This window comes from Panthera uncia, assembly GCF_023721935.1.
Source record: "Panthera uncia isolate 11264 chromosome A3 unlocalized genomic scaffold, Puncia_PCG_1.0 HiC_scaffold_12, whole genome shotgun sequence".
In the NCBI taxonomy this organism is placed as follows: domain Eukaryota; kingdom Metazoa; phylum Chordata; class Mammalia; order Carnivora; family Felidae; genus Panthera; species Panthera uncia.
The window spans coordinates 2,395,789-2,411,606 of record NW_026057579.1 but is presented as its reverse complement, the minus strand read 5'-3'; the positions used below and the strand labels follow the sequence as shown (position 1 = coordinate 2,411,606).

General features: G+C 47.1%; 1 protein-coding gene across 6 annotated transcripts in view; it reads right to left on the bottom strand.

Moving 5' to 3' along the window:
• Positions 1–335: 335 nt before the first annotated feature.
• TEX37 (testis expressed 37) overlaps positions 336–15,818 on the bottom strand; it is a 52,624-nt gene continuing 37,141 nt past the window's right edge. For 2 of the 6 annotated variants that reach the window (XM_049652101.1, XM_049652106.1), the window contains 3 exons: positions 4,322–4,358; positions 3,492–3,584; positions 336–876 (listed from right to left, as the gene is read on the bottom strand). In XM_049652101.1, coding sequence (XP_049508058.1) covers positions 448–876; positions 3,492–3,584; positions 4,322–4,358 — 559 coding nt within the window. In that variant the 3' untranslated portion in view covers positions 336–447. The other 4 variants (XM_049652105.1, XM_049652103.1, XM_049652104.1 and 1 more) reach the window with 4 other exon arrangements.

Below are 15,818 nucleotides of genomic sequence, written 5' to 3'. Positions count from 1 at the left end.
AAAGCACCGCTGAGCAAGAAGGAACGTGTAAAATGACGCCCTTGAAGTGGTCACTGTGGGTGGCTCCAGCGTGGGACCAGTTTGCAATCGCACTCAACATCCAGACAACTCTGGGGAACGTGATTTTTCCCATTTCGTAAGTAAATGCCTGCAGCAGCAAGAATCTTTACAGCAGGACGCTCAACTGACACGGATTCCAGCCTCCAAAGACGCCAGTTTTCCTTCTCTCCCTCCGTCCTGCCCTCCTTCCCTCATCCCCTCCTCCTCCTACAGGTGGGCAGAGATGTGGTGCCAGGGCAGGCAGGGCGCAAAGCAGAACAGGCGGGGCTCCTGGATCATCTTCCACGGCTTTATTTTCACTTCTCCTGTCCATTCTCCAAGGGCAGTGGGGGATTGCCTGGTGAGAGGGAGGGTTTCCACAGTGCCCCTGCGGGTGCCCCACACTTCCTACTGGTAAAATGGCATCAAGGGCCCCCATCGGTTCAAGACGGGGAACTTGACTTTGTGGTGATGAGGACAGAGGCAGCCAGGCAGCAGGAAGTAGCCTTTGCTCTCCTTGGCGGCAGGCTGGCGCTCGGGCTCCAGGAGGCACGGAAAGTGGGAGCTCTGGCGGACGCGGTTGGGATCGCCCTGGGCCAGGTACAGAGCGTGGGAAACCGGGTACACGGAATGGCAGAGACCGGTGAACCTGCCTTCACCCTCTGCCGTGGTCGCCCGGTCTTGGTCTTGTGGTGGGAAGAAGCCTGGGAGCCCCAGGTCTCTGGCGGTCATGGGAGGAGTTTTGAAGGCGGGGTACCCATCCTCTAGCTTGGGCCTGGAGCTGGGGATCGGCCTGTACAACTCTTTGTCCCGGAGCTGGGCATCCAGCTTCATTTGCTGTGGAAATAAATCACACATGAACCGAGAGCTGAGCTCGGTGAGAGGCGAAGCTTCCTTGGCCTCATCCTCCAGGGAGCACACTTCTCTTTATTTAAAAAACATTGGGGGCGCCTGGGCGGTTCAGTCCTTTGAGTGTCCTACTCTTGATTTGAGCTTGGGTTGTGATCCCAGGGTGGTGGGATCCAGCCCCATGCTCAGTGTGACGCCCGCTTAGGATTCTCTCTCTTTCCCTCTGCCCCTCTCCCCCACTCATGCTCTCTCTCTCTTAAAAAAAAATTAGTTTTTGAATGGTAATGTATATGACTGAGGGCAATACTGAAATAATACAAAGGGTTTTTAAAATTTTTTAATTAAAATTTTTTTTGTAATGTTTTATTTATTTTTGAGAGAGAGTGCAAGCAGGGGAGGGGCAGAGGGAGAGAGAAGGGGACAGAAGATCCAAAGCAGGCTCTGTGCTGACAACAGCAAGCCCGATGTGGGGCTTGAACTCATGAACCTCCAGATCAGAACCTGAGCAGAAGTCAGATGCTCAACCGACTGAGTCACTCAGGTGCCCTTCTTCTTCTTCTTCTTCTTTTTTTTTTTTTTAATGTTTATTTTATTTACTTTTGAGAGAGAGAGTGAACAGGGGAGGAGCAGAGAGAGAGGGAGACAGAATCCCAGGCAGGCTCCCCTCTGTCAGCACAGAGACTAACTCAGGGCTTGAACTCACAAACTGAGAGATCATGACTTGAGCCGAAATCAAGAGTCAGACGCCTAACCGACTGAGCCACTCAGGTGCCCCATGTATCTTTTTAGATATAGTTTATGTACATATAATGATACATATAAACATATAATGAAGTTCCACACACCCTTGGTTTGTACACAAATGCACATTATAATCCCACTCTGCACTTTGCTTCCACCAAATACTATATCCCAGAAATTGTCCCATCTTTGTTTGTCTAGATCTTCTTATTTTTAGGGGCGAAACCTCGAAATAGGAAAGGATTTCTTAAGACTTCAAAAGAGCAGATGATACAGGGAAAGATACCTACATCTGGCTATATTTTGCCAGTAAGAATTGGGTAAGAATTGCGATTCACTGAGAGGAAGTGAAAAGATGAACCACAGCCTGTGAACTTTTGCCACTTTATATAACTAACAAATGAAACATGTCTACAATATGTAAAGAACTCCTACAAATTAATAAGAAAAAGACAAACATCCCACTCAAAAAAACAAAATGGGCAAAAGGCAGGACAGACATCTCACAGAATAATAAATATCCGGAAACATGGGATCACAAGAAAATATTATTTCAAACCAACCAAATCAGCAAAAGTCTGAAAGTCTATCAATACCAAGTTTATGGCAAGGTTGGAGAGTTACAGAACTGACTGTCTCTGCTGCATCGATGTAACAACTTTGGCAAATAGCGATGTTACCTGCGACCAGCAATTCCACTCCCGGGGCGGTGGATACATTAGGCTGTGCAATCCGTATTGCAGCACTGGGCAGTGGGGAGGGGTAACAAAAAAGTAAAAACCCAGATGGCCAACGGGACAGGCATGGTGGCACATTCAAGCAGTGTAGTACCACACAGCAGAAATGAATAATATATTATATAAAATACAATGTTCAGCAAAAAATAAAAGTCACAGAAGAGGATGAATAGTATGATCCAATATATAATAAAGCTCAAAAGGCAAACCTAAACAATTTGTTTGAAGGGACACATACATATAGAGTAAAGCTATTTTTTAAAGAAAGACACAAGGGAGGGGAGCCTGGGTGGCTCAGTTGGTGGAGCATCCGACTCTTGATTTGGCTCAGGTCATGATCTCACGGTTCGTGAGTTCGAGCCCCACGTCAGGTTCTGCACTGACAGTGAGGAGCCTGCTTGGGATTCCCTTTCTGCCTCTGCCTCTCTTTCAGAAATAAATAAACTTAAAATAAACACACACACACACACACACACACACACACACACACACACGGGAATGATTAACCCAAAATTCAGAATAGTGGCTACGTCTGGAGGTGGGAGGAGGTGGGAGCAGGGAGGGGCCCACCAGGGCTCTCTGGTACTTCTAACGTGCTATGTTTTAAGCTGGGTGATAATGGGTACATTGGTGTTTGTTTTGTCAATGTTATTTAAACTGTAAATGTATATTATTTACACTCTTTTGTATGCATGACTTAGAGTTGATGTACATTTTATTTTTTTTAATTTTTTTTTTGTTTATTTATTTTTGAGACAGAGAGAGACAGAGCATGAGCAGGGGAGGGTCAGAGAGAGAGGGAGACACAGAATCTGAAACAGGCTCCAGGCTCTGAGCTGTCAGCACAGAGCCCGACGCGGGGCTCGAACTCACGGACCGTGAGATCACGACCTGAGCTGAAGTCGGCCTGCTTAACCGACTGAGCCACCAAGGCGCGCCTAGAGTTGATGTACATTTTAAAGCATACATACTCACAAAACATACACATAAAAGACTTCTTTAGATCTCCTGGCATCAGCTATTGTTCGAAGTAAGTGCCCCCAATATCCACGCTCATAATACAAATGCAGGAAAGATGATTTCAGTTGGCCGTTGAAGAAAAGACAAGACCGAGCGACTTCTTACCTCTTGTAGTGTGACCCTGGAGTATTTGTGCTTCCCGTAGGGTTGATAGTCAATCATGTAAGAGCTCTGGTATATATCTAAGTCCGCAGGGGCCTACAGGGCAAGGGAGATTACAAAACAAGAGATCCCGTCTTGCCATTCTTCCACCTAAAGGCAGCCGTGGCTTCTCATGGTCTACAGGACCAAGACCAACTTTTGGGCTTGGCATTCAGAGCCCTTCACGATCTGGCTTCTACTGACCTCTACCATCTCATCCCACTTGGCTCCCCCCCATGCCCTCTGTACACCAGCCTCGCTACAGTCTACTCTTCACGGGTGCACATGCTCTTATCTCCCGCCGGAAACACCAGTGGTACTCCTCACGGACTGGCAAACTCCTACACATTCTCCAAAACCCAGATTAAATTTCGCCCCAAGACATCTATCCCACCCCTTCATTCCTCACCTCCCCCAAATTAAACTTTTTCTCCTCCGCTTTCATACAACATTTTACGTCCCTCGTTGCAGCACTTATCGTGGCGAATTGTAATGGATTTAATGAAGCACACAAGGTTAGGACCTAATCTTGGACATCTCTGCAGCCTCAAAACCCAGCACAGGGACCGACACACCCACGATACCTAATACATGCATGCTGAATACGTAAATGAACCCTCAGAACATTGCAAATCCTTAGCTTTCCCCTACTGGTTAAAAAACAAGAAAAAAAAAAAAAACCCACCATTTCAGAATGATCATCATAGGGATCCCCAAAGCGTCTGGGCCTGTTTGTTAAAGCTGCCCAACCTCGAAGTGGCCACGAGGGACAGACAGAAAGCCACAACACTCACCTGTCTGGAGTACACCACACCTGCCATGGCAGATGACCTAGACACAGACAAGTTGGTTAGCCCTGCTTCTGTCACATGCCGGGGAAACAGCCATTGTCCCCAAAGCTGTGCCAACCGAGCACAACTGCCCCAATCCTCTCAGCCCCACCCTGCATATGACTCAGTCACCCAGGGGTTGATGGCAGCAGGGATCGATGGGCAGGTGGACAGGGGTCCTGGGACAAAAGGGCATGAGCAGGCCCCAGACCGAACCTGAGCCGATGAGAACATCGGATTCACCTCTCAAGCAGGGCAAGTCGTGTGCTGGTAAATATTTAACAACCACCTTTGGAGGCAAATAAATAAGTGTTTACCGATTTCTGCATTTCTGTCGTGCAAATGCTCCCACCATGGCCCATTTCAAGCTACCCACATAACGCTGCACTGAGGAAGCAAGCCACGGGCCTAGGACTTACGGGTGCCCTGATTCAGAAGCACAAATCATGTTTTCCAGCAGGGATCGGGAGCATCCAGGGTGAAGAAGCAAGGTTCTGCATTCCCAGTTGAATGATAGCCGCAGGAAGGTCCAATCCTGCCCCTCGCCCCCCCCCAGCCCTGAAGTTTTAGCAGGGAGCCTCACAGCTGGGAGCAATCTGAGCTCACCCTGTATTGTGTGCATGGACCCTTAGGCTCTTGACTGGTACTCCATTTCATTCCCATGGAACACTGCCCCGAGCCTATTCCATTCAGTGGGCTGTGACCCAGTGGGGTGGTTGCCAGACCTCAAAAAGTCCATACGCCCCCTCCTTTTTGTGCATAAAGAGCTCCCCTCCTGGGGCTGGGGGCCAGCGTCAGTGCAAACAGCACCTACCCCTCCTTCTACCAAGCAGATGACGATGTTCCTGCCCTTCCAACTCCAGGTGCCCCTGCCTCGTGAAGAGTCCTGTCTCTGAGCCCCACCACCACACCTGTCTTTGAGATGAACCCTGACCTGTGTGATGCAGGCTGCTTTGATCACAGCCCCTGGTCATTGTGATGGGTGACCAGCTAACCTCCCGGGTGTCTGCCCCTGACTCAGCCTCTCAGAGCAAGTCACTGATGTTCCAGCACACCTGAGCCAGCATGAGCTCTAGCAGCCGCATTGAAAGGTACATGGGAGGCAGGGCCTTTACGGTACTCTACAGTCGGTCGTTTCCAGGAAAGGAAGGTAAACAGAACCCCACATGGATTTTGACATCAGACATTGCGTGACTCAATCCACTGCATACCATAGCCCCTCCAGGCAGGCCTCTGTTGGCTGAAAGCCTGGCTTGTCCATCCTCTGTCAAAATCTCACCCTCTTTCACGCCCTTTAGGATGGCTATAATCCAAAAATGAAACGTAATAAATGTCGACAAAGATACGGAGAAACTGGAGCCCTTGTGTGCCCCTGGTGGGAATCAGAAGGTGGCACAGCCACTGTGGAAGACAAGATGGCGGTTCCTCCAAAAATCACACCTAAACAGAATTACCATATGACCCTGCAATTCTTCCTTTGAGTGTGTGCCCCAAAGAATTGAAAGCAGGAGCTCGAACACATATTTGCCCGACCATGTTCATGGCAGCAGTATTCACAATAGCCAAAAGATGCAAACAACCCCAATATCCATCAACAGGTGAATAAATAAACGAAACGTGATATATACACATAATGGAATACTATTCTGTTTTGTAAAAAGTTAAAAATTGTTAATTCCAGTGTAGTTAACATGCAGTGTTATAGTTGTTGCAGATGTACAACACAGTGAGTCAACAGTTGTATACATCACTCAGTGCTCCTCACAAGTGCCCTCCTTAAACCCCATCAGCTGTTTCACACATCTCCCATCCACCTCCCCTCTGGTAACCACCAGTTTGTTCTCTATAGTTAGGAGTCTGGTTTTTTTGGTTTGTCTCTTTTTCCCTTTGTTCAAATATTATTCAGGGTTTTGTGTTTTTTTTTAACGTTTATTTATTTTTGAGACAGAGAGAGACAGAGCATGAATGGGGGAGGGTCGGAGAGAGAGGGAGACACAGAATCGGAAGCAGGCTCCAGGCTCCGAGCTGTCAGCACAGAACCCGACACGGGGCTCGAACTCGTGAACCACGAGATCATGACCTGAGCCCAAGTCAGACACTTAACCGACTGAGCCACCCAGGTGCCCCTATTATTCAGTTTTAAAAAGAAGATCGGGGCACGTGCTGCAACATGGATGAACCTTGAGAACATTACGCTAAGTGAAATAAGCGAGACAACAAAGGACAAATATCGTAGGATTCCACTTACAAGAGGTGCCTAGAGATGTCAAAATCAGACAGAGGGGCACCTGGGTGGCTCAGTCAGTTGAGCGTCCGACTTCAGCTCAGGTCATTATCTCGCAGTCTATGAATTTGAGCCCCAAGTCAGGCTCTGTGCGGATGGCTCAGAGCCTGGAGCCTGCTTCCGATTCTGTGTCTTCCTCTCTCTCTGTTCCTCCCCCACTCGTGCTCTGTCTCTCTCTGTCTCGAAAATAAGTGAATGTTAAAAAAAGATTTTTAAAAATCAGAGAGACAGGCAGTAGAGTGGTGGTTGTCAGGGGTTGAGAGGAACGAGTACAGAGTTTTAAGAAGATAAAAACTTTCTGGAAATGGCTAGTGGCAATGATGGCATAGTATTGCAAACATACTTAAACCACCAAATTGTACATTTAAAATGGTAAATTTTAGGTTATATATATTTACCACAATAAAAATTAGTCACTCTTTTTAAGGGCCACCTCTCCCATGAAGCTCTCCTTGTTCTCTTTACTAGACGCTTTTCATTTATCCAACCAATATGTATTGAGCACTATTTTGTGTTGGGCACTGTTCTGAACTGTGCAGATTCAACAGTAAGCAATATTCCGTCCCTTAGGCCACCATGATTGATTCAAGGAGAGGCTCGTGACCCAAGGTGGGCTGATGAGCATCATGCCAGCTCCTGGCAAAGCATCTCTCTCTTTCCGGGATAGCAGGCACTAAGAACTGTTGGAGCCTGGAGCTGTCCGAGGGCATCTTTGCCACCAGTCGAAGGGAGCCTGGCCAAAGAATAAAATGAGCAGGGAAAAGAAGACCCAAGAGATGGAGACAGAAAATGACTGTATCATGAGGACACCAAGCCCCTGGATACAACCATGCCTGAAGCTTAAACTACATTCAGACTTTGCGGTTTGTATGAGCCGATATATTCCTTTTCCTGCTGAAGCCAGTTTTAGTGGAGTTTGCACAACTTACAGCTAAAACAGTTCCAACAAATCCAAGGTTGGAGAGAGAAAGTAGTTATTTCTCCTAGCAAACTGTGGTGTCCTTCAGGTAAAGAACTTGGTGTTAGTCACCTTCTTATCCCTCAGTGCACTGTCACTTAGATGTAAGAATTTAAGAAGTGCTTGTGAATGTAATAACACTGAAGGAAATGGTAAAGAACTCGGTAAAGAATGCAATCGCGGCAGAGATACAAGCGGAAGGGACAGCCGGGCCACCACAAGAGGCTTTTGTGCCGCAAGGATATATTTCCAGGAAAATAAAACCAAGTGGAGTCCTGACTTCAAATCCTGATACTTGGTATCTTCACGCCTTTGGGTAAACCAGGTAAGTCCAGCAGAAACCAGTTTGCTCATCTGTAAGACAGGTATGTGATTTCCACCTGAAATGAATGTAGAAAGCCAAATGGATAGTGAGTCTGTGACGGTACTTGGTGGCTCTTCATGCCAGTGTTTACCCATGTTTTCTGAGTCTCTGCTCTGTACCCGACGTTGTACAGGGCCTGTGATCAGAGTGGTGACGTAAACCAGAAGTGGTCTCTGCCTTCGTGAAGTTACAGCTTAGCGATAGAGAAATGTATTATATAAGTGAGTCTTTAAATACAACGGTGACGATGCCATCGAAGAGAAGTTGGGTGCGGGGACCTGATCCAGTCTTAGAGGGGAGACCTGTGCCAAGTAGTGACATTATAACTCAGTCCTAGGGAGGAAGGCGAATGCTCTGGCCTGTGTGACTGCTGTAGGACTCGAGGGAGCCCTGTCTTGTGTGGAAGACAGAGGCTGCTCTACTAGGGCAGAGTGAGGAGAGACAGGGGCGACTGACTCCAGATGAGGCTGGGGTGGGGGTAGTTTGTCCAGTGGGGTACACGGGGATTGGTGGGTTTTATCCTGAAAATAATGGGAAGTACTGGGGAATTAAAGCAGAAGGATGAAACAACATATCAAAAAGATCACTGATGGAAAATGGCCTGGGGTGGGGTGGGGGTGGGGGGTGAGGGTGAGATAGGATCCAGGCAAGGAGTTTGCAGGCCACTAGCTGATGGTGGCAGCTGGGACAGGTCAGAGGAGATGACAGTGATAGGGAGAAGAATGGGCAGATTCAAGAGGCATTTTAGAAGTAAACTCTATAGAATTTTTCAATGTTTATTTATTTACTTTGAGAGAGAGAACGCAAGCGGGGAAGGGGCAGGATGAGAGGGAGAGGGAGAATCCCAAGCAGGCTTCAAACTCAGTGCAGAGCCCAGTGTGGGGCTCGATCTCATAACCTTGAGATCACGATCTGATTTTACGAGTTGGACACGTAACCAACTGAATCGCCCAGTCACCCCACACTCTATAGAATTCATTATCCGGAATCAGCAGGAGCAAGACAGAAGTATCAAAGATGGTTCCCAGAGTTTGGGGATGAGCCGCTGGGGGATGGTCCCCCTTTGGTAAGGTAGGAAATTCCAGCAGAGGAGCCAGCTTGGGGAGTAAGACAAATATTGCATTGGTGCGGCCTGTGTGGCTTCCAAGTGGGTAAGAGAATCTACAGCCCCCAGAAGAAAGCTCTGGACCTGTGATACACACTCTGGAACTGCTGGTGACACAGGCGGTATTTGAAGCTAACAGAGAGGATTTGCCACATTTGGGGAGCAGAGCTCCCTCCCACACAGCCCTGCGGTGCGAGCCTGCCCTAAAGAGCTTTCTTCTGCCTCTCTAAAAGGGCAGCAGGAAGGGAAATAAGGTCACGGGAGTGAAAAGGTGAAGGGGTCCATGTACTCTTTTTTTTTTTTTTTTTTTTTTTTTTTTAGTTTCTGGCATTTGCCACTTCCACTGCAGTCAGGTTTCTGCAGAATCTCTGGGCTTCAGAGTTCATGCAGCAACGTCAATGCATTAACCTACAGGAGCAGGGCCGAGGCCTCAGATGGGCCACCCCATGGCTAGCCACCGTGGGCAGATTCACGCCGAGAGCCTCAGTGCCCCCATTTCTTCCTCCATCTAGGCTACAACATAGCTACGACGTGTCGTAAGCTCACAAGGAGGCACTGCTGGATCGCCATGTACCGATGTTCAAGTTACCACGGCGCAATCCCTGTTGTTTTTCTGAAGCAGCACAGGTAAGTTTCTCATGGTTCTTGCTGTCTCCTCCAGCAGCATGAAGCGGGATCTTTTCAACATTGGTAAGGGATGAAAAATAAACCAGAAAACAAATCCTGTTTGTTTTTTTAAAGCCTACATACGGGCGTTGGGTTCAAATTGTATAGAGTAAGACAAACTACGCGGCACGCTAGAAACCAACATGAGCGTGTTTCCAAAAACGTGGTTAGGGTGAAGTAAACGTTTAAAAGCACACGCAAATATATTGTGTGGACAGCAATCAATAAGCAGAATCCACAAAGCACAGGGCACACGGACGGCTCTCAACGAGATCCTCCCCTCCTTCCTTCGGTGAGAACATTCACCTCTCTATCTTCATTTCCTTTTTGAGAAAATACATATGGACACGGTTGGATGACAAAACTAAAGGAGAAAAATTGGTACAATGCCTTGGCATCTGAGCTGGTATGCTGTAGGAGCCTAATTATCGTAGCAGTCATTCATTTGAGAGAGAATCAGTTTGGCTCCTTCTGGAGGGAAAGCTGGGCCCCAAGTTTCTGTCTATGCAAATTCAGCATGTTAATATTGTTAAATCACAGGAGGAAATTCTTTTCCCAAACCAGAAGCCTTCGAGTTCCTCCAGGCTTATATTAAAGGGATTACAATCCATTTCCTTCCTAATACGGCTAATGCGCTATGGGAAGCCCTCAGGCCAGGGATTAAAGCATTTATGCCTTTAATTAGGAGCAAACCTTCCCTTAGAGCCTGAAACACAAACAGCAAGTCGACACTACAAAGGCCTCCTCCCAGAGCAATGGGGATACCGATCCCTCTCCAGGAGCCAGGAGCCTCCAAAGGGCTTAGCAAACTCCCGCCTTTCCCAAACAGGGTGCCTCAGCTGGGAGGGCCCTCAGCAGAAACGGACACCCCTTCAGGTGAAGAACAAACAAACAAACAAAAACAGATCCTGTGGAGTTAATCAGAATCAGCCCCTGCCGCACAGCTCAGGGGGCAAGAGGCCCCACATCTTCGGGAGGGGGCCGGAGGGGGCTCGGACACTAGAGCGCATCAGTTTCCCTCTTCTAGATTTCCCCTGGGGACACACACAACTGGGTCATTAGCTTTCAAGTGGACAACTCTGAAAATTAAGACGGGTTAGTGCTTCAGAGAGGTCTGTCCCTGCACAGATGCCTTCACCGGCCCCCAACACAGGATTTGTCAACCTTTTCCATTCTAGATTCATAGCAACTAGCCGGGTCACCTAGAGCAGGCTTTCTCCAAGGGCAGCCCAGTGACCGGCTGCTTCAGAGTCCTGGATATATGTTAACACCTAGATTTTTGCTGCCACCTTCCGTGTCGGAATCTTTGGGAGTAGGAGCCAAGCCCAGAATCTACCTTTTAACAAGCCTCATGAGAGTCTTATGATTCTTTTTAATATTTTCTAAGTTTATTTATTCATTTTGAGAGAGAGATAGCATGCATGGGAAGGACAGAGAGACAGCGAGAGGAAGAGAGAGAGAATCCCGGGCAGTTTCCACACTGCACGATGCGGGGTCTGAGCTCACAAAACGTGAGATCATGACCTGAGCCAAAACCAAGAGTAGGACGCCCAGCTGACTGAGCCACCCAGGCACCCCAGAGATTCTTACGGTTCTTATACTCAACTACAAGGAGACTATGGCCAGGCCACTCCTAGCTTTATGCCTTTATATATTTTTTTTTGATGTTTTATTTATTTTTGAGAGAGATAGAGAGAGAGAGAGAGATAGAGAACAAGTCAGGGAGGGGCAGAGAGAGAGGGAGACACAGAATCTGAAGCAGGCTCCAGGCTCTGGGCTATCAGCACAGAGCCCGAGGCGGGGCTCGAACCCACGAACTGTGAGATTAACTGATTGAGTCAGCCAGGCGCCCCACCCTTAGCTTTTTCTAGAGGTGGGAGGCCAGGACCAGGGTCTTTCAGAGACTTGTACAAGTGCAGAGAGCCAGTCAGGGCCCAGCCTGGGGTGCAGATGTGATTCACAGTTCATGTGAATCGATACCAAAAATGCCGGTGAAATTGTTAAACTGGTATAAGAACTTGGAGTCTGCTGCTTCATTTGTTCAACAGCAACTGCCAGCTGCCTTGGTTGAGCAAGACACCGGGTCAGATGCTGTACGTGTCCAGTCCCCGGGGGCGGGGAGAAGGAAGAAGGGGCATTGTCATTGGTGATAATAGGAGATAGAAAGCACAAGGTTTCTGCCATCTGAATTTTACAAACTGGTGAGAGGGAGGAGGGGGAAGGGCCCAAAGGGAGGGTGAGCAAGCACAGGTAAGGGGTGCAGAAGGGAGGGCCATCTGGTATTGACAGGGGACTACACAAATGGCAGAAGAGATGTGGTGAAATCAAGTCTTAAATGAAGAGCCTCGTTTTGTCCAAATCTGGCCCATCTCTGAAGGTTCAGGTAACCTTTGACCTCTGGTGGCAACCACTTCCTGCCCGCTCACGCTCACCCACACCCCTCTCTCTGAGCATTTATAACACTCCAGCAGGTATTTGTCACATAACTGATGCTATTTCCATGTCTTTATTTAGGCGCGCCCTTCTTTTTGCTTCCCCAAAAGATTTGAACTGCCCTTTGCCACTCCCGAGCCTGCCGGACTAGACTTACAAGTGCTAGGCCCTGCAATAGTGTTCTTTTTGAGAGTCACAAGATTTTGCATTTGAACCCAGCTCTGCCACTTAAAAACCACGTGCCCTCGGAGAAGTTCCTTATACTATCTTCTCGGTATCCTACTCAAGTGGTAAAATGGGGATTCAAAATACCTACCCTGCAGGAGAATGGACTAAAATGCTGTAAATTCCCAGCTCAGCCCAATGCCTGGCCCGTCGCATGTGCTCACTAAACAAGAATGAGTGCGGAGCATGTCCCTCAACAGAACATGATGAAAGGGACTTCTTAAAGAAGACCATCGTGTGGGGCGTCTGGGTGGCTCCGTCAGTTAAGTGTCCAGTTTTGGCTCAGGTCACGATCTCACAGTTAGTGAGTTCAAGCCCCACGCTGGGCTCTGTGCTGACAGCTCAGAGCCTGGAGCCTGCTTCCGATTCTGTGTCTCCCTCTCCCTCTGCCCCTCCCCCACTCATGCTCTGTCTCTCTCTCTCTCAAAAATAAATAAATATTAAAAAAATTTTTTTTTTTTTTTAAAGAAGACCAGTGTGGGAGAAGTGTGCAGCACAGACAGGGAAGAGGAGGGCACAAGAGAAATGACAGCAGCTGGAGGCACCTACAAGCAGCCAGGCACTTGAGAATTGACTGGACATTTGGTGACAATGGTAACAACAGAGCACAACTGCTGGGTTATGTCCCGACTGCTTCACCCCAATCCTTCAGTACGAACCCTTACTCTCCCCATTTTGTAAATGAGGAAAATGAGGCACAGAAGGGATAAGTGACTTGCTTAGGGTCTCACACAGCTATTAAGTGACAGAGACAGGATTGCGGCCCCAGCTTCCTGTGGCCAGAGCTCATGTTTTCAATCCCTGAGCCCTATGGCTTCTGCACAGCTGGAGAGAAATGGGATGGGGTTCTAAAGAGGCAAGTTATATACTGGAATTTGGGGGGTAGTCTCTATTTCAAACAATGTCTTGAATTCCTTGAAGAACGTGAAACGGGGCCCCTGATCTGGAGGCTGGTACCCGCCCTGAGGACGTGGCGTTCTCCAGTTGAACATCAACGAGTTCAGAGAATACTCACGTCAGACAAGACTGCTGTGATCACGATGGATCGCGACAAAAGTAAGGCAAGCAGCTATTTATGTTTGAAGACACACAAACCACGAACATCGTCCAAAACACAGGAATGACCAAACACGGCCCTAAACGTATTATTCCTCCTGCCTGATTGACAAGAATTCTCGAGCCCCTTTACCGAGTCCTCTGTTTCCTGAAAGTGTCCAATCCAGAGCAAAGCCTCGCTTCCTTGAACCCACCCTCAAATCACCTAATACAAACCCAAAACCTAGAATAAATAATTTTTGAAAGCATATGGGAAAGATGGCACTATAGGAGGAGGACCTTAGGCTCGTCCCATCCCTCAGACACAACTATATAACGATCAAATCATTCTAAATACTTCAGAAATAAATACTTTTTGATTCCCCATTCTTCTAAACGCTTCTCATCACATGTCTTCTCCCTCTTCCAACCGGACGTAAACCCAACTTGTTCAAGTCCGGGCAGATTCCTGATGGTCTTTGGATGGAAGTCATTGACATCTCTCTGGCAATCCCAACGTTTCAGCATCAAAGCTGTTTCCCAGACTGCCTCTTCCAATCAGAAGCCGAATCTTTGTCAGGCCACGCCATGGCTAGGGCCTTGGAAAGGGCCACTGCCCTTATCTTTGGCTGCTTTTGTGTTATTTTGTGTTATGCTTTGGCTATTTTTGTGTTTCTCTCATCTCTCCCATAGAAAGGGGAAGAGTTCTCTATTGAAGTGAGGAGGAGGATCTTATCGATGCCAAAGAACTGCTAAGAAGATTGAACGTGAGGCCACTTCTAGTATGGTGACTGGCAGAGAGATCTCAAACTATAATTCTTAATTTGTTTTATTTTATTGTTATTTTAGTAATGCTTAAAAACATTTTTAAGAAATTCATATTATTAGCTTCTCTCTCTATTCTATTACAATAAATCTCAAAATATGTGATATAGGTGAGGAATGAGATGCTCAGTGTCCTCATAGCATAAATTTTCTCAATAAATGAAGCTTACTATTTTTAAAATGACATATCAAAAAAGTAACCTGTTTAATAATTTTTAAAATTTTCACATGTTTAGTAAAAGATTAGGCATGTCTCAGAATTAAAATACACAAATGACTGGGGCATCTGGGTGTTCAGTCGGTTGAGCATTTGACTCTTGATTTTGACTCAGGTCATGATCTCACGGTTTATGGGATCGAACCCCATGTCGGGCTCTGAGCCTACTTGGAATTGTCTCTCTCCCTCTCTCTCTGCCTCTCCTCTGCTTGCTCTCTCTCTCTCTCTCTCTCAAAATAGACATTTTAAAAACCCACAAATGACCAATAAACACATCATTACAAATTAAAAGGAATGCAAACAAACATATGCAATTTTCCGTTGATCAGAACATCAAAAAAAGTCTTAAATATAATTCCCAGTCCTGGTGTGAGGAAAACAGGTACTTCCTCATACACTATTGTTAGGGGTATAAGCTGCCATAATTTTTTTGAAGGCAATCGGAGGTGCCTACCAAAAATGTAAATGGCTGTACCTTCTGACCTTTGGCAACTACACTTCTAGATGTTGCCTCTTACATCAGTGATCACTCACGTGTGCAGAGATAGGCAGGACACGTTCATTATGGCATTGCCTGAAATAACAAATACCTGTAACAAGCTAAATCTGTATCAGCAGGAGGTGATTAAAGAAACATGGGTCCATCCGCACTATGAGATGCTAGTATGCCTTTAAAGAAAATAAGATAGATCTTCAGATGAACTGATATGGAAGGATGTCCATGTTCATGAGAAGGAGAAACCATTTCCGTGAAGAATGATTTGTGACCCTCAGAGATGGCTGAATAAAATTCTTTTGCCCAGGGGCCTGGGAATGGAATGGACATTTATAACCTCCAGGGTCTCTGGCCCATAATAAATCTAAGACGCGTTCTATGGGGGCTCAGTAACTATTGACTATTGTGATTGTCGATGACGATGATCATGAAAATGAAGATGGTAATGGTGAAGATTCTACACCCAAAAGAGTTAGAAGAAGAATACTGTCCCTTATAGATCTTGCTCTGCCTAGAAGTGACAGCAACATATTAGAAGTGCTTATTTTTTCTCCGTGGACCTTTGTCAACTTTGCTAAGTTCTTTCACATGCCTTTTGGGCCTCGAGTCTGGGGTCAGTGGTGGGTCGGGCCATTTAGATGTTGAAAGGGCAAGGTGACCAGTAAGTCACACCCCTGTCCCTCCTGGCCTGACCTGGCACTGGCAGCGTAATCTGTGAGGGGATCTCCCTTCATGCCATCACATTGGAATGAAGTGCGGAGAGGAGCATCTCTCCTAGGAGTTGCGCTGACAGATTGGTCAGTCAGTTTGAGGTCAGCCCCTTCACACCTCATATAACGCAATCTGGCAGTGG